General features: G+C 38.6%; 1 protein-coding gene across 3 annotated transcripts in view; it reads right to left on the bottom strand.

Moving 5' to 3' along the window:
• Window positions 1-15,849, bottom strand: part of LOC141396596 (GTPase-activating Rap/Ran-GAP domain-like protein 3) — a 559,487-nt gene that overhangs the window by 14,395 nt on the left and 529,243 nt on the right. For all 3 annotated transcript variants that reach the window (XM_073972169.1, XM_073972170.1, XM_073972171.1), the window contains one exon: window positions 2,852-3,004. In XM_073972169.1, the coding sequence (XP_073828270.1) occupies window positions 2,852-3,004 (153 nt within the window). The remainder of the gene's footprint in view (window positions 1-2,851; window positions 3,005-15,849) is intronic.

Here is a 15,849-nt window from a genome sequence, read left to right as displayed (position 1 = left end):
AACTTTGGTGGTTCCTCCTCGGCAGGAAGAGATCTGATGTGACGTAATACTCTTCTCTTCGCCCTGTCACTCTAGGGGTGCTCGACAAACTGTCGATTGAAATAACTTGCGCACCTCTTCGGGTCAGTCAACGTAACGTCGCCAAACGTGACTGAGGTCCTATCTTCCCTTCTTCCAGGGTTCGAGAGTTACTTAACCGTTGCCCACAATTCACCTATACCGGCTCCAATGTTGCAACTCTTCAGATGATTTAACCATTTGTTCCGCTTATGCTCGCCGACCAGCCCGTTAACTTCCAGTGTCAGCTCCCTGACTCTGGGGTCATTGAGGTTGGTTCGGCGAAGCTCATCACGCTCATTTGCTTCGGGTATTCGACCAGCAGGGATATGGCGAGCGGCTGGAGCAGTGATGATGTCTCGGAACGTCCTTTCCGCTACCCGAACATCAGAAGGATTGGGCAGTTCTCTGAAGCGGTGATTTGTGAACTCTCTGAACCCCGGCCAATCAGCTTGACAAATGTGCGGCGTTCAGAGGTAATGAAATCGGGTAGTCTGCTAATGGAGACAATTATGGCGAGATGGTCTGATCCAAGGGAAATGACGGGTTGCCAGGTAACGTCATTTGTCAGACCAAGTGACACGATGGTTATGTCTGGCTAGCTGTGACACTCTCCTCTAATTCTGGTAGGGGCGTCCTCATTGATCGTGCAAAATGTAGAGCTGTCAATATGCTCAGCCAGAGCTGTACCTCTCTGATCATTGCCGAGGGCCGAATGCCACATCTCATGATGCGCATTAAAGTCCCCCAGGATCAGACGATTATGACCTTCCAAAAGCGGGCTAATGTTAGACACATAATCTAAGATACAGCTATTTCTCTGCGGGATGTATACGTTCAGCAACTCTATCTCGGCAGTTCCACACCTGACTGCTACCCCCATACATTTAATGTACGGGTCATTAGAGACAGGCTCAAGAGAGATAGATAGGACAGACTGGTGCAATAGGAAAACTAATCCCCCACCTCCACTTCTGGTGCGATCCTTCCTTAGCACGTTGTAACAATCGCCACGTTGTAAGCTACAGTTGTTGTTGAGCTTGAACCGTTGCGACTTGATATTCCTCCGACTCATGTAATCTACCATTTTCTCGATCTTACTTTGGAGTCCATTGCAATTAAATTTCAAAAAGGATGCATTTTCTGGGATTCGGAAAACAACGGCTGGTGTTAAAGGCTGCATGCGCGGTTGTTGTCGAGGGGACTGGGGAGTCTCATAAACAGACGATGAGGGAGCTTCGTAATCCGATGACGATTCACTGGGGACTGTATTCACACAGCATGCAGCAACATAGTCCCTGTCGTAGTCCCTCACGTGGACAAGTCCAAAGCAACCACTTAGATGCACCCACTCCTGACATCTATTGCATCTCACCGAAGGCTGGATGTGGGTGAAGATGCGGATGTAACAAACCGAGCACAAATATATTGGTCCTGGGTATTCCTCCGTCCCGGCACGGACCAAAAGGATTCGGAGCAGGCATTCCGTGATATGCTGCCCCAACACAGGAAAACGAAACAAATACAAACATATGTACACTGAGGTGGAAGCCGCTGGCCGGAACAATGATGTTGTGTAGTTCGGGGTCAATCCGGTACAAAGAACCCGCTGCCGTGGGATTGTAAAATAAGAATTGTTTGGTTCTCCAAAATAAATTACACATATAAAATTTCAGATTATTTTTCCCGAAATCAAGATTATTGTTTTATCCGCTCACCAAATGTTACACCATTTTGCTGTAAATATTTCTGAATTATGAATACTATGACCATACTTATCGATTTGTTATAAAGTTTAGCCTAGCTGAAAAAAGCTCTCTCAACACTAAGTTTCTATCCCTACAAAAAAGTTTTTCTCTGCAAACAAACACCACATTTCTTAACCAAAAAAATCTTATCTTCTTTAGACTAACCTATATGTCATAGAAAATTTAAATATTGATTGAAATATACATTTTCGTTGGCAAACAAGTTTTGTTTACTTATCACTCTTATAATTTCTTGAAGGCGCTGAAAGAATTCATGATTAAATGTCTATACCGCCACATAAAATTCAATTAAAATTGGGGTTTATTTTGTGTATTTTGCATAATCGACACCCCAAAAGTTTTGTCACAACCATCAATATGGACCCCCATCATCAACAGGCACAACATTCTACGAGTATAAGGAGTTTTCGAAACACAAACATTCTCTATCGTTTACACAAATAAACAAGCATACACAATTTACGATAGAATGTATCAACTAAAAATTGTTTCTTTCGTTAATATCATTTTAACTCAATGTTATTATTTTCTTTCGGCGCTTTCTCATGAATTTTGCAAATAGTTGACTACAAGTTGTAGCATTCTAATGTGTTAAACGTGGTATTATCCTTTTATATGAAAGGCAAGCGTTAAACTTTATGCTGATGTCTAATAATATGGTGATGGTATGACTTTTTCCGTATGTAAATATGAAGATTGATGTGATTTAGTTTGAATAAGTGGAAAAGGGCCTTTGAGACATACTCCAAATGTTTACTTATAGTTATTTTCTAAGAATTTTTTAACAGCAAATGCAGACGGGGAATTTAACGTACCCCTGATCTTTTATTGGATCGACAATCATACATCAAATCAGAAACAGTTTCAGTAACAATAAAATATTTCAAAAAGGCCCTAAATAAGTATAATAAAATATTCATCTACTCCTCACTCACTATACACATAAGTTTACATTTTCGCGACATGTAAGCTTTTGTTGTTATCTTTTCGAATACCTTTTATTTTCATTTTCGATACAAACTTACCAATTTACTGTCACCAATATAGTCTTCATGCAAATCTTTAATTAGCATTTCCAAGGTGCGTTCACGTTTCTGTGAAAATATAGGCGTTTGAAAGGTTGCCTTCTCAGCATTTATTAGTTTAACCAGTAAAAATTCACGAAATAAATTTACATCCTGGCAAAAAAAGAATGAAAGGATAAAATATGGGTTAGGATTTATTCGAACAAAAATAACATTATATTTTTATGAAAGAATATATGAATATAAAATTGTATTCGTTTAAGGCATTTTACATATGCTATGGGCCATTATTACATGTGTTCTTTTACTATCTGATGGATTTGAAAATGCAAAATAAACTAATTTGGAGGCATTAAGAATATAATTTTCACATTGAAAGTTAATGACTTGAAGCTCCTGCATGAAATTCAATCATCACTTTTAACTTTAAGTTAACCAAAACGCTATAAATCTGTTCGGTAAATCCAAACTATAACAAAAGAAGACTTATAATAATGGGGGTATGTGTGATAAGTAAAATATGCCAATGTCTGTTTTCTGTGAGCCTATAAAATTTAATATTTTTACATTTTAATAACTGTATTTACTTGTATCACGTTATCAGTGTGTAGATATATTTTGTACATAGGAATGGGTTATCCAATAAAAATTTGTATTATATGAAGAAAATACATTGAAAGAAAAATTAAACAACGAAATGAAAGAAATAAAAATATGTGGGAAGGTATAGTTGAAAAGTATGCAGTTATTGTTTTATGTTTTGCATAACCTATGCCTCTTTATACCCTCCACCTAAATATGGAGGGTATAATTAAATTTGTCATTCCGTTAGTTACACATCCAAATATTCGTTGGGGACCCTGTAACATATATATTCTTGATCAGCATACAATTCTAAGTCGATATAACCACATCTGTCTGCCCGTCTGTTGAAATCAAGATACAGTATTTTTAAGGTTTTAGTCTCAATATCACAGCAAAATGGATGAAATTTAGTATATAGTCTTCGTTGGGGTTACAAAAACTTTCCACCTGAAATTTGTTGGTATAGGTCCACGTCTTCATATAGCCCCCATAAAACGGTACGTCGCGATTTTCGGTATTTTAAAGGTTGTGACTTTAATATCTTACCGAAATGGCTGAAACTTGGCATTTAGTCTCTATTAGATGTATGAAACTTTCCACCTGAAATTTGTCGGTATAGGTCGACGGTACCTCCCGATTTTCGGTATTTTGTAGGTTTTAGCCTCATTATAACACCGAAATTACTGAAATTTGGTAGTTAGTCTTCAATGGGGTATACAACTTTCCACTTGAAATTTGTCGGTATTAATCCACGTCTTCATATATCCCTCATAGAACGGTACCTCCCGATTTTCGGTATTTTGTAGGTTTTAGCCTCATTGTAACACCGAAATGACTGAAATTTGGTAGTTAGTCTTTATTTATTTTTTGGGTGACGTAGGGGATGGAAGATACCAAGCAACGGTCCTGACCGGTTTTAACATGGCAAAGCCCAGGATTTATCTTGGTCCCTCTTTCATCCCAAGTGGACACTGACCTCCCCGTGGTGTCACCTGGGGAACTGCCTTTAACACCCGTTAAAGGTAGTGAGCTAACATGTGCCGCGCGTTCACCCATAAGAACGTTAAAAACTTGGGTTTGGGCGTCGGGCTAGTAACCCTCCCCTAGAAAAAACAGCCTACTATGAAAAAACGAAAGAAAAGAAAAACAAACCCCTCTAATGTTGACGAACCCCGCAAACGTTTTAAGGACATGATCTGCGAATCTGCACCTGGAATGTTCGCACTCTTTATAGAGAAGGTGCAGCCTTCGCATTGGCAGACGTACTTGAAAAGTACAAGACCGATATTACTGCCATACAGGAAATACGATGGATTGGGAAAGGCGTCACAACAACACCTAAAGGTGACGCACTGTATTATAGCTGCCATGACGTAAAGCATGAGTTTGGTTGTGGATTCATAGTTAGTCGGAGACTAAAACATCTGGTATCCAGCTTCACCCCAGTGAATGAAAGGCTTGCTGCAATTCGAATAAAAGCTACATTCTTCAACATCAGCTTTATTTGCGTTCATGCTCCCACTGAAGAAAAGGACGAACAGACCAAAGATATATTTTACGAGCGCTTAGAAGAAACATATGAATGTTGCCCTGCCCATGACATTAAAATCAGAAAACAAGAAACCAAATCGATCATGTTGTGATAGATGGAAGACATTCATCGAGCGTGTTGGATGTACGATCGTTCCGAGGCGCAAACATTGATTCGGACCACTACCTTGTTGCAGCAAAGGTACGCACCCGCTTAAACGTAGCAAACAAAGTACGAACAGACACAACACGAAAGTTAGACATCGGTAAGCTGCAATCACAACAGATAGCCACAGCATATTCCACTCAACTAGCCCAATTGCTTAATCAAAGCACTCCTCATCCCGATAACATATCAGCGCAATGGCAAAGCATTGCCCACTCCATGCAAACAGCCGCAAAATCCATACTTGGATACCAGATACCTCCACCAAGGAATCCATGGTATGATGAGGAGTGTCGTGCTGCCACCGAAGAGAAAAATGCGGCATATAAGGCTACTTTACAATCCGTAGCAACGCGTAGCGCACGAGAGAGATACAGGCAGAAAAGGAGAGAGGAGAAACGTCTTTTCCGCAGGAAAAAGAGAGAGATGGAAAAGCGGGAGTGTGAAAAAATCGAGATGTACAGGAGCCAGAATGAAGTCCGAAAATTCTACCAAAGAGTCAAGCATCAAACTGATGGCTTTGGTACAGGCACATCCTCCTGTAGAGACCAGCAAGGTAATTTGGTAACTGATACATATAGTGTGCTCAGGATATGGAAAGAGCATTTTTCAAACCTGTTGGTATCCAGCGAAGACGACGAAGATACCACAGATCCAATCCCAGAAGATGGTATTGAATGTATACCGCCCAGCCAAGATGAGGTAAGACAGCAATAAACCGGCTGAAGAATAATAAGGCAGCAGGAGCCGATGGCTTACCAGCCGAGCTGTTCAAAACCGGAGGCGACACGCTGATAAGGTGTATTCATCAGCTAGTTAGCACCATCTGGCAGGAAGAACGAGTACCCGACGATTCGAACCTGAGTATCCTGTGCCCCGTCCACAAGAAGGGAGATAAGACTGTATGCTCTAACTATAGGGGCATAATTTCACTCCCTATTGCCTACAAGATCGTGTCAGGGATATTGTGCGAACGACTATAGCCTATGGTCAACGAGATAATTGGACCATACCAATGTTTTTTGTCGATTATAAAGCAGCCTTCGACAGCCCGCTGCGTTCAAAGGTATTCCAAGCCATGTCTGAATTTGGTATTCCCGCAAAGCTCATCCGGCTTTGTAAAATGACTTTAACTGACACGAGGTCCTCAGTTAAAATATGAAAGAACCTCTCCGAAGAGTTTGGTACCAAAAGAGGTTTCAGACAAGGAGACAGCCTTTCGTGTGACCTCTTCAACATCCTGCTAGAAAAGGTTATACGAGAGGCAAACGTCAAAAGAAGTGGCACAATCTACACCAATAGTCACATGTTACTTGCTTATGCTGATGATATAGACATCATGGGCCGGTCAGTAAAAGAAGTAACTGATACCTTTATAAAGATCGAAGGAGAATCTGCTAAAGTGGGTCTGGCGGTAAACGGTGAGAAGACCAAGTTGATGGTGTCGACGCGCAATGCATCCATTGAGCTCGGACCGACTGTGGATGTTGGTTCCTATAATATTGAGGTAGTAAAAGACTTCGTCTACCTCGGCACCTCCGTAAACACAACAAACGACATCAGTTGTGAAATGAAAAGAAGAATTGTATTGGCCAACAGATGCTACTTTGGTTTAAGTAAGCAATTTAAAAACAACGCCACATCTCGTCAAACAAAAATAACACTATACAAAACACTGATACTATCCGTGCTGATGTATGGCTCCGAAGCCTGGGTACTTGCGCCAGCAGACATGGCAGTGCTTGGTGTGTTTGAGAGAAAAATTCTTCGAAAGATCTACGGACCAATCTGCGTTGACGGTGAATATCGACGTAGCATGAACCACGAGCTGTATCTGCTATACAACGACATCAATATAGTTAAACGTATCGAGATGCAGCGATTGCGTTGGCTAGGCCATATCTGAAGAATGAGCGATGATGAACCCGCTAAAAAGGCGTATGAATACATGTCACATGGCGGTGCACGCAGAATTGGCAGGCCAAGGAATAGATGGCGCAAACAAGTGGATGATGAGATGAAAAGGCGCGGTATTCCAGAGTGCAAAGCAACAAATAGAGAGGAATGGAGATCTCTTCTTAGTTCGGCCTATAGAACAAATGTTCTGTAATGGGCCAGCTAAGTAAGTAAGTAAGTAAGTAAGTAAGTAAGTAAAGTCTTTATTGGTGTATAAACTTTCCAGCTGAAATTTGTCGGTATAGGTCCACGCCCTCATATAGCCCCATAAAACATTACCTCCCGATTTTGGGTATTTTAAAGGTTGTGACCTTAATATCCTACCGAAATGGCTGAAACTTGGCATTTAGTCTCTATTAGATGTATGAAACTTTCCACCTGAAATTTGTCGGTATAGGTCGACGGTACCTCCCGATTTTCGGTATTTTGTAGGTTTTAGCCTCATTGTAACACCGAAATGACTGAAATTTGGTAGTTAGTCTTCAATGGGGTATACAACTTTCCACCTGAAATTTGTCGGCATGAATCCACGTCTTCATATATCCCCCATAGAACGGGTACTCCCGATTTTCGGTATTTTGAAGGCGTTATAATGAGGCTATATCACCGAAATGGCTGAAATTTGGTGTTTCGTCATTGTTTGAGGTATGAAACTTTCCACATGAAATTTGCCGGTATTGTTCCATGTCTTCATATAGTCCCCATAATATAATATATAATTGTTCCACAAACATCCCATAAGGGACAAGGGAGACTTAGACACGCCGTTCGGACTCGGCGATAAACTGTAGGTCCCATATCATTGAGCTAATATAAACCGGGGTGCTCTCATTGATATGAGAGAAGTCTCCCTTATAGTCCCCATAGTCGACGGTAATTTAATATTTCGATTTCTTGGAAGGCAAGAATCCTTCGTACCAAAATTTATTAAAATATGCCAATTTCTTATACCCTCAGCATTTATGATAACGAGGGTATATACACTTTCATACGGGCAAAATGTGCCTCATCTTAATAATGGTTTTAGACCCCAAGTATGTTTGGACGAAATGTGTTTCAGACAATTTGGAGTTGATTTAGCCATATCCGTCCGTCTGGCTGGCTGGAGCGCCTTCGTAATAGTTTGTGCAAACTTAGTTTAAGTTCGAAGATAAGCCATATACGTCCACTCCTTCAGGTACCTCCCCCAAAAAACTTTAAAAATGGTCGGAAAAATTGTGCGCACGAAAACTCTTGATGGGAGTGACCGATATGGTCCATACTTTACACATCCTAATATATCCACCAGTCATAGATAGGGTTCGAATATGGACTATATTTGTCCACTCCTTCGGTTACCTCCCACACACAATTTTGCATAAATTCACTTCACGCTCGAATCACTTTGATTTTTGTTGAAGCAACGCGCATTCGCTGCCTCAATTACGGCAGTAAATGTTTTTTCAGGGGCATATGTAGTGGTTGGAGAGCTCGAACCGAATACTGTGTTCGTCCACACTTTGGATATTGTAATATTTCTTCGAATATTAGATAAAATTCGAAGGTGGTGCTAAAAGGCCCACTACTTCCGGTACCTCCCCCACGAAATTTCAAAAATATTCACAAAAAAGGTACGCGCGATTTCTCATAGACGTAGCAATCGATTTGGTCCAAACTTTGGATCTCTGAGTATTGTCCAAACTTAGTTTAAGTTTAAATTTTGGCCCCTTACTTGTGGCACCACCCACACAGATGTTCAATGTTTGTGTGTGGTTCGAGGATACTTTGGACCTTTTTACCGAATGTTTTCCTGGTGGCCCTGTTTACATCGATATTATGTTTTTCGTAGGCTATTGTGATTAAAAAAGCCCTATCTATCGATATCCCCGCAAATTTTTTGAAAACCACCCTAAATACATATTTTTTTTTATACCCTCAGCCTTTAGGCTAAGGAGGGTATATACACTTTGATACGATAAAAATGTGCCTCATCGAAATAATGGTTTTAGACCCCAAGTATGTTTGGACGAAATGTGTTTCAGACAATTTGGAGGTGATCTAGCCATGTCCGTCCGTCTGTCTGTCTGTCCTGCTGGCTGGAGCGCACGATAACTCTCGAACGGATTAACCGATTCGGTTCAAATTTTGGCTTTCGTAATATTTTGCCCAAACTTAGTTTAAGTTCGAGGATGAGCTACATCGGTTCACTCCTTCCGGTACCTCCCACACAAAAGTTCGAAAATGTTCGGAAAGTTTGTGCGCACGATAACTCTTGAAGGGAGTGACGGATTTGGTCCATACTTTGTACAGCGTAAACTTTTTACCAGAGTAATATGAGGTTCCAATATGGTCTCAATAGTTCCACTCCTTCGGGTACCTCCCACACAAAATTTCGGTAAAGTTCAGTTTAGGGCCATCTCTCGAATCGCTTTGATTTTTGTTTTAGCAACTTGTATTCACTGCTCTCTATACGACAGTACAAGTTTCATCAGGGGCAAGTCCATACTTCCTAAAAAAATAGCATGAAAGGTGCAAAAAACGCCTATGACACCGTGTGAGGTGGTCCAAAATATGGCCTTAGTAATATTTTGTCCAAACATAGTTTAAGTTTGAAGATAAGTCATATCGGTCCACTCCTTCAGGTACCTCCCCCACAAAAGTTCAAAAATGTTCGAAAAATTGTTCGTACGGTAACTCTTGAAGGGATTGGCCGAATTGGTCCATACTTTACCCATTCTAATATATCTACCAGATATAGATCAGGTTCAAATATGGACTATATTTGTCCACTCCATCCGGTACCTCCCACACAACATTTCGGATAAGTTCACTTTAAGACCTGATATCGAATCACTTTGATTTTTGTTGAAGCATCTTGCATTCACTGCCTCATTTACGATGGTAAACGTTTTTAGGGGTAAGTCCATACTTCTTGAGCAAACAGCCCGAAGAGTGTAAAACCCCCTATGGCAATATATATTGTGGCTGGAGATCCACTTCCATGTCGATCCATTCCTTTTAGTATCTCCTCCGCAAAACTTTTGATCTTTAATCCTAATCAACATTTCTGTCTGTTCAAATGCCCAAAATTTTTAAAGCCCCCTAAATACATACATACTTATTTTGGGAAAAAATTGTTTCAATATACACAGGCTGAGGGTATATCTCTGTCGGCAAAGCCGCCTGATCCTTTTTTACTTGTTTTTTGGATAAAAAAGTATTTCAATCCACACAGGCTGAGGATATATCTCTGTCGGCAAAGCCGACTGATACTTTTTTACTTGTTTGGTTTAGACACCATACAACGAAACCATCCTGTTCAACGAATTTTGTTTATCGGGAGGTATCGTAATAATAGAGCTATATCAAAATATGGGCCGATATAATCCATCTTCGGACTGAAACTGCTTATGGAAAAATTATGGATGCTAGAATGATTACAACAGACGGACGAACGGACAGGTTGACTCAATTTGATCCTGATCAAGAATATATATTCTTTATAGGGTGACAAATGATTATTTCAATGGATTATTGAAATGTTCGTCATAACCCTTAGGTTTTTAAGCAAAGAAAATTTGACCACGCCCACTTTTACGCCCACTTTTTTTTAATTTTCAATTTTTATCTTTTCTACAAAAACTACTGAATTGATTTTCCTGAAAATGTCAGGAAATGTACAGCGATTTCCATCAAATTTACTGCAAAACTCACCGTTTGCCATTGTTATGTATATTTTATTAATTTCGGACGAGATGGGGAACCTTTCCCACGCCTTTCTTTTAAACGCTATATCAATAAGCCAAACTTATGATTATATCGGTTTCAGCATAAATTTTGGGAGGCAAAGGTTTTGTGTGTACCCTAGGTAAAAACTTGGAGAAAAAATACCGGATCAAGACTACTTTTGTAAATATGTTATATCTTGAAAACTGTTGACAATGACCACTCTTTTCAATATATTATTTTTCCAAAACTGCTGAACCTAATTTCATGAAATCTTCAGAAAATGTAGACGAATTTCGGGGGTCTATAGTTTTATAATCGTTATATTTGCTAAACTTAGGAGTACATCAGCTTGCAAATTTATTTTGGACACAACTGTGGTTGCGCCGCTGCTCAAGAAAAACGATATATTTTCAAAATTTCCTTAAAAAACTAAAACATATAAGTCTCAATAAGCGGGAAAATTCGTCTTAGCCATTTTTATACCCTACACCACTATGTGGGGAGGGTATTATAAGTTGGTTTTGGCCAAAAAGTTTGTAACGCATCGAAATAATGGTCGTAGACCCATACTTATATATACCGTCTTTACAATGATGCAAACTAGGTCGGCGTAGGTAACCAAATAACGGAGATAACGCAATAGTCGATAATGCATCCCATTTTCCGATTTTTTTGTAATCACGCCACAGGTCGCAATTTTGATCGGATCGTCACGAAAATTTGAGGGTTAATGGGGGTCTCACAGATGAAGAAGCCTATTGATTTTGGTGATAGTCGGATAATATTTAGGGGTCGGAATGGGCAAACACTTATTTGGAGAAAAGTCAACATTTTATTTCAAAGCCAATATCTCTGTTTCTTTAAGAGGTATATCAAAAGCAAAACCTGGCAAGGAAAGTAGAAAATATCGCCCTTACTACGATGTAAAGTAGGTTGTCGTAGGTGGTCAAATAGCAGAGATATGGCAATAGTCGATATTGCATCCCATTTCCGATTTTTTTGTAATCACGCCACAGGTCGCAATGTTGATCGGATCGTCACGAAATTTTGGCGGTTAATGGGGGTCCCAAAGAGAAAGAAGCATATTGATTTTGGTGATAGTCGGATAATATTTAGGGGTCGGAATGGGCAAACACTTATTTGGAGAAAAGTCAACATTTTATTTCAAAGCCAATATCTCTGTTTCTTTAAGAGGTATATCAAAAGCAAAACCTGGCAAGGAAAGTAGAAAATATCACCTTTACAACGATGTAAAGTAGGTTGTCGTAGGTGGTCAAATAGCAGAGATATGGCAATAGTCGATAATGCATCCCATTTTCCGATTTTTTTGTAATCACGCCACAGGTCGCAATTTTGATCGAATCGTCACGAAATTTTAGGGGTTAATGGGGGTCCCACAGAGGAAGAAGCCTACTGATTTTAATGATGGTCGGATAATATTCAGGGGTCGGAATGGGCAAAAACTTATTTGGAGAAAATGTCTACGTTGTATTTCAAAGCCAATATCTCTGTTTCTTTAAGAGGTATATCAAAAGCAATACCTGGCAAGGAAAAAAGAAAATATCACCTTTACAACGATGTAAAGTAGGTTGTCATAGCTGCTCAAACAACAGAGATATTGCAATAGTCGGTAATGCATCCCATTTTCCGATTTGTTTGTAATCACGCTACAGGTCGCAATTTTGTCGTCACGAATTTTTTGGGAGTTGATAGTCGGTAATGCATCCAATTCTTCCATTTTTTGCAATCAAGCTACAGGTCGTAATTTTGTTCGGATGGTCACGAAATTTGGGTTGCTTATGGGGGTCCCAGAGATAAAGAGGCATATTATTTTTGGTGGTAGTCGGATTATATTCCCTAAAAGAAATGTTTACCAGTGAAAAGCTTATGCACAGGGGTAGTGGTGTAGGGTATCACATGGTCGGCTCCGTCCCGGCTATAGCCTTTGCTCACTTGTTTGTTTTACTTTTATTATTAGATCGCTTTAGCATAAAAACACGACGATAACACTGCTCAACAAAATTGAAAAAGTTGAATGTTTCAACCGAAGTTGTTGTCGTTTCTAAATGAAATCGGCGAGCTATTTTCAAATCTGGTCACGGTTATTCTTCATCAGCTCTTGTTCTTGAAATACAGCTCAAAATCGGTTTTTACTAGTTTTACCCAGAATTTCGTTATTTTCGGATACAAACAAATATTTTCTTGTGGGGTTTTCGACACTAATATATTATTCGCTCGATACAAAACGTTTTTTGAAATAATTATGGCGAATATATATCAAAAAATATAGAAAACATACGATGAGTTTTGTAAAAATTGCATATTTTGAGTACTTTAAGCTGTAATTACGTCATCGGGGGAAGTCATAGAAACTTCATATGGCATTCCGGATATGCTCAGGGTGTCTACTATATAGTCCTGTATTCAAATATATAATATAAAGTTCATAGCGCCCACGATTCGCCCATAACCTAAAAATCGTCATGAAGACTGCTGAAGGGAAATCATTTACCTGTGATATCATTACCAAATATGCCATTTACTTTTCAATGGCAGTCTTCATGACGATTTTTAGGTTATGGGCGAATCGTAGGCGCTATGAACATCTTCTTAATATATTAGTGTCGAAAAACCAGTAAAAAATATTTCTTTGTATCCGAAAATTCTGGGTAAAACTAGTAAAAACCGGTTTTTAGCTATATCTCAAGAACAAGAGCTGATGGAGAAAAACCGTGACCAGATTTGAAAATAACTTGCCGATTTCATTTAGAAACAACATCAACAATTTCGGTTGAAAAAAAATTGTTTTGACCAGTGTAATAAATCCTAAACAGCATCTATGGGTGAAAAAATCCGACTAAGTCCGTAAGAGAAAAAAAGATTACAGACAAAATCTGTTGATAAATTTAAAATCCTCCTCGGTTTGACAATGGACCGAAGAAGTAAGATAGAAAATACCTATTTTTGAATTGTTAAGCATAAAGTCCATAAAAAGTTGTTATTAAAACTCATTACGACGGACCAGCAACGCGTACCGGGGTCTGCTAGTATTTAAATTTCTCCCAAACATAAATCAAGTTCGAATATTGACTGTATTTCAGAAAGGTTCTAAATTTTTACATAAGCGATGTTTAGGGGTTGTTCGAGGTTTGTTTTGAAATTGTCATCAATTATATAATTAGAACGATATAATTTTTTCGTGGGCAAGTTCATGTTTCCTGACATATGTCCCAAAAGCGGGTAACTTCGAACATTTATTTTGTCACCTACGAAAATTTATTTATTTATTTTTAAGATTAGAGATCTGTTCATAATACATAATACCAAGTATGTTATTAAGGGTATAAAAAATACGTTTATTTACCGCAATTTCTAGTTTCATGGGCATTGGAAAAATTTAAAGCGCATATTCTTGCATATCTTAAAAGTACTCCAAAAGAAAAATCTAATTATTCATTTTTAATGTAAGGCCCAGCTTAATCACAGATTTGTTGTTTTCAAATTTAAAAAACAACAAGTTTTTAAAGTGGGATAGTTAAAATTGATTTACTTTAGGAAAGGGCAGAGAATACTAGTTTCTTCCAACGCCACTTGGACTCAGCTTAAGCTGGGTCTTACTTTAAAAATTAAAAGTACCCAGCAAAATTTGACGGAAGGGGTTCTTTGCGATGACGTGATTTCATGTCATCTTTTGCATTGGTTCAAAGGAAGTCGTGGAAGATCCGATCTTTTCATTAGGATTTGAACCAATGCAAAGGAAGTCGTGAAAGATCCGATCTTTTCATCAGCATTTGTACCCATTCCATCGATCCAATAGAGATGATGTTTGTGTTTTTATTTACACACCTGTTTATTTTCATTTTGGTATGTTCCAGTACTGCAAAAATCTACTAATTTTTACTATTTTTTCCGATAACATAAAGGAAAAATTGTTATCGTAGTAAAAATAAGTAGATTCTTGCAGTTTCTGGAACTGACCAAAGTTGTTAGAACTGTCGGTGATGTTGTCTTACATTTCCTGCATATCAAACAACTAAAACTTCTAAACAATTGGTATTATATGAATTCCCAACCTTCGAGCTAAAAATAGAATCGGACTGCACACATTGCTATTTTAAAAGTTCCCTTGTCTGTTCTAAATCTGACATAGAATGAAATCAATCAAATCTCGCTTCTTGGAATTTGAAAAAAAGTCCGAAACGAAAAGGAACAAGAATCTGAAAATAGAGAAGAAACTACTTTTGGAAAGAAACAATTAAAAATAAATTAATTAAGCATAAATTGTATTTTCCATAAAAAGTCTCTCCTCCCCGTTCGTTACATTTTGTTCTTAGAGTTCCCTAAAGCAAGCCGGGTTGTAGATCCCTACATATTTCCGTCACTAAATGTTGTTATAAAATAACAGAATTATAAAATAAAAGTAATTTTCGAAATAAAAATACTTAAAGGAGTGCATTTGGAGTCCATGTTGAAATCTGAACTGGTGATGGGAAGATAATTGAAAAAACCTTTTGTAAGATGAAAGAATATCAGTTGCGGAGAACGGAGGAAGTAATCTTTTGCGTTGCAGCGGTGGTGATTACATTGCAATTTTGGATGTAAACTTTTGAAAAACTAAACTGATAAATTAATTGTAGCTATTTCATGAATTCGTTTAAATTAACAAAGAGTTTTGTTTTTCATGAAAACCATATTTCAATACAGCATTTCCATTTTCCGAACAATACATGAAAATTTCATGCCAAGGGGTTGGTGAAAGTGACATGCCAAAGCATTGGTTAAAATGACATGTCAAAGCATGGGTGAAAATGACGTGTCAAAGCATTGGTGAAAATGACATGTCAAATCATTGGTGGAAATGACATGCCAAAGCATTGGTGGAAATGACATGTCAACGCATTGGTTAAAATGACATGCTTAGGATCCAGAAAAGAACGTCATCTTTTGGGGTCCACGCTCATATAAAATTCATCGATGAAGATGCTAAAAAGATGACATGCTAGATCACTTGCACCCATGAATGAATGTCATCTTTGGCATCGAACATTTTGCT

Source organism: Musca autumnalis, unplaced genomic scaffold (assembly GCF_047663935.1).
Source record: "Musca autumnalis isolate F117 unplaced genomic scaffold, ASM4766393v1 scaffold_3, whole genome shotgun sequence".
Lineage (NCBI taxonomy): Eukaryota > Metazoa > Arthropoda > Insecta > Diptera > Muscidae > Musca > Musca autumnalis.
The sequence above is the reverse complement of the archived record's forward strand: the minus strand, read 5'-3'. Positions and strand labels throughout refer to the sequence as shown.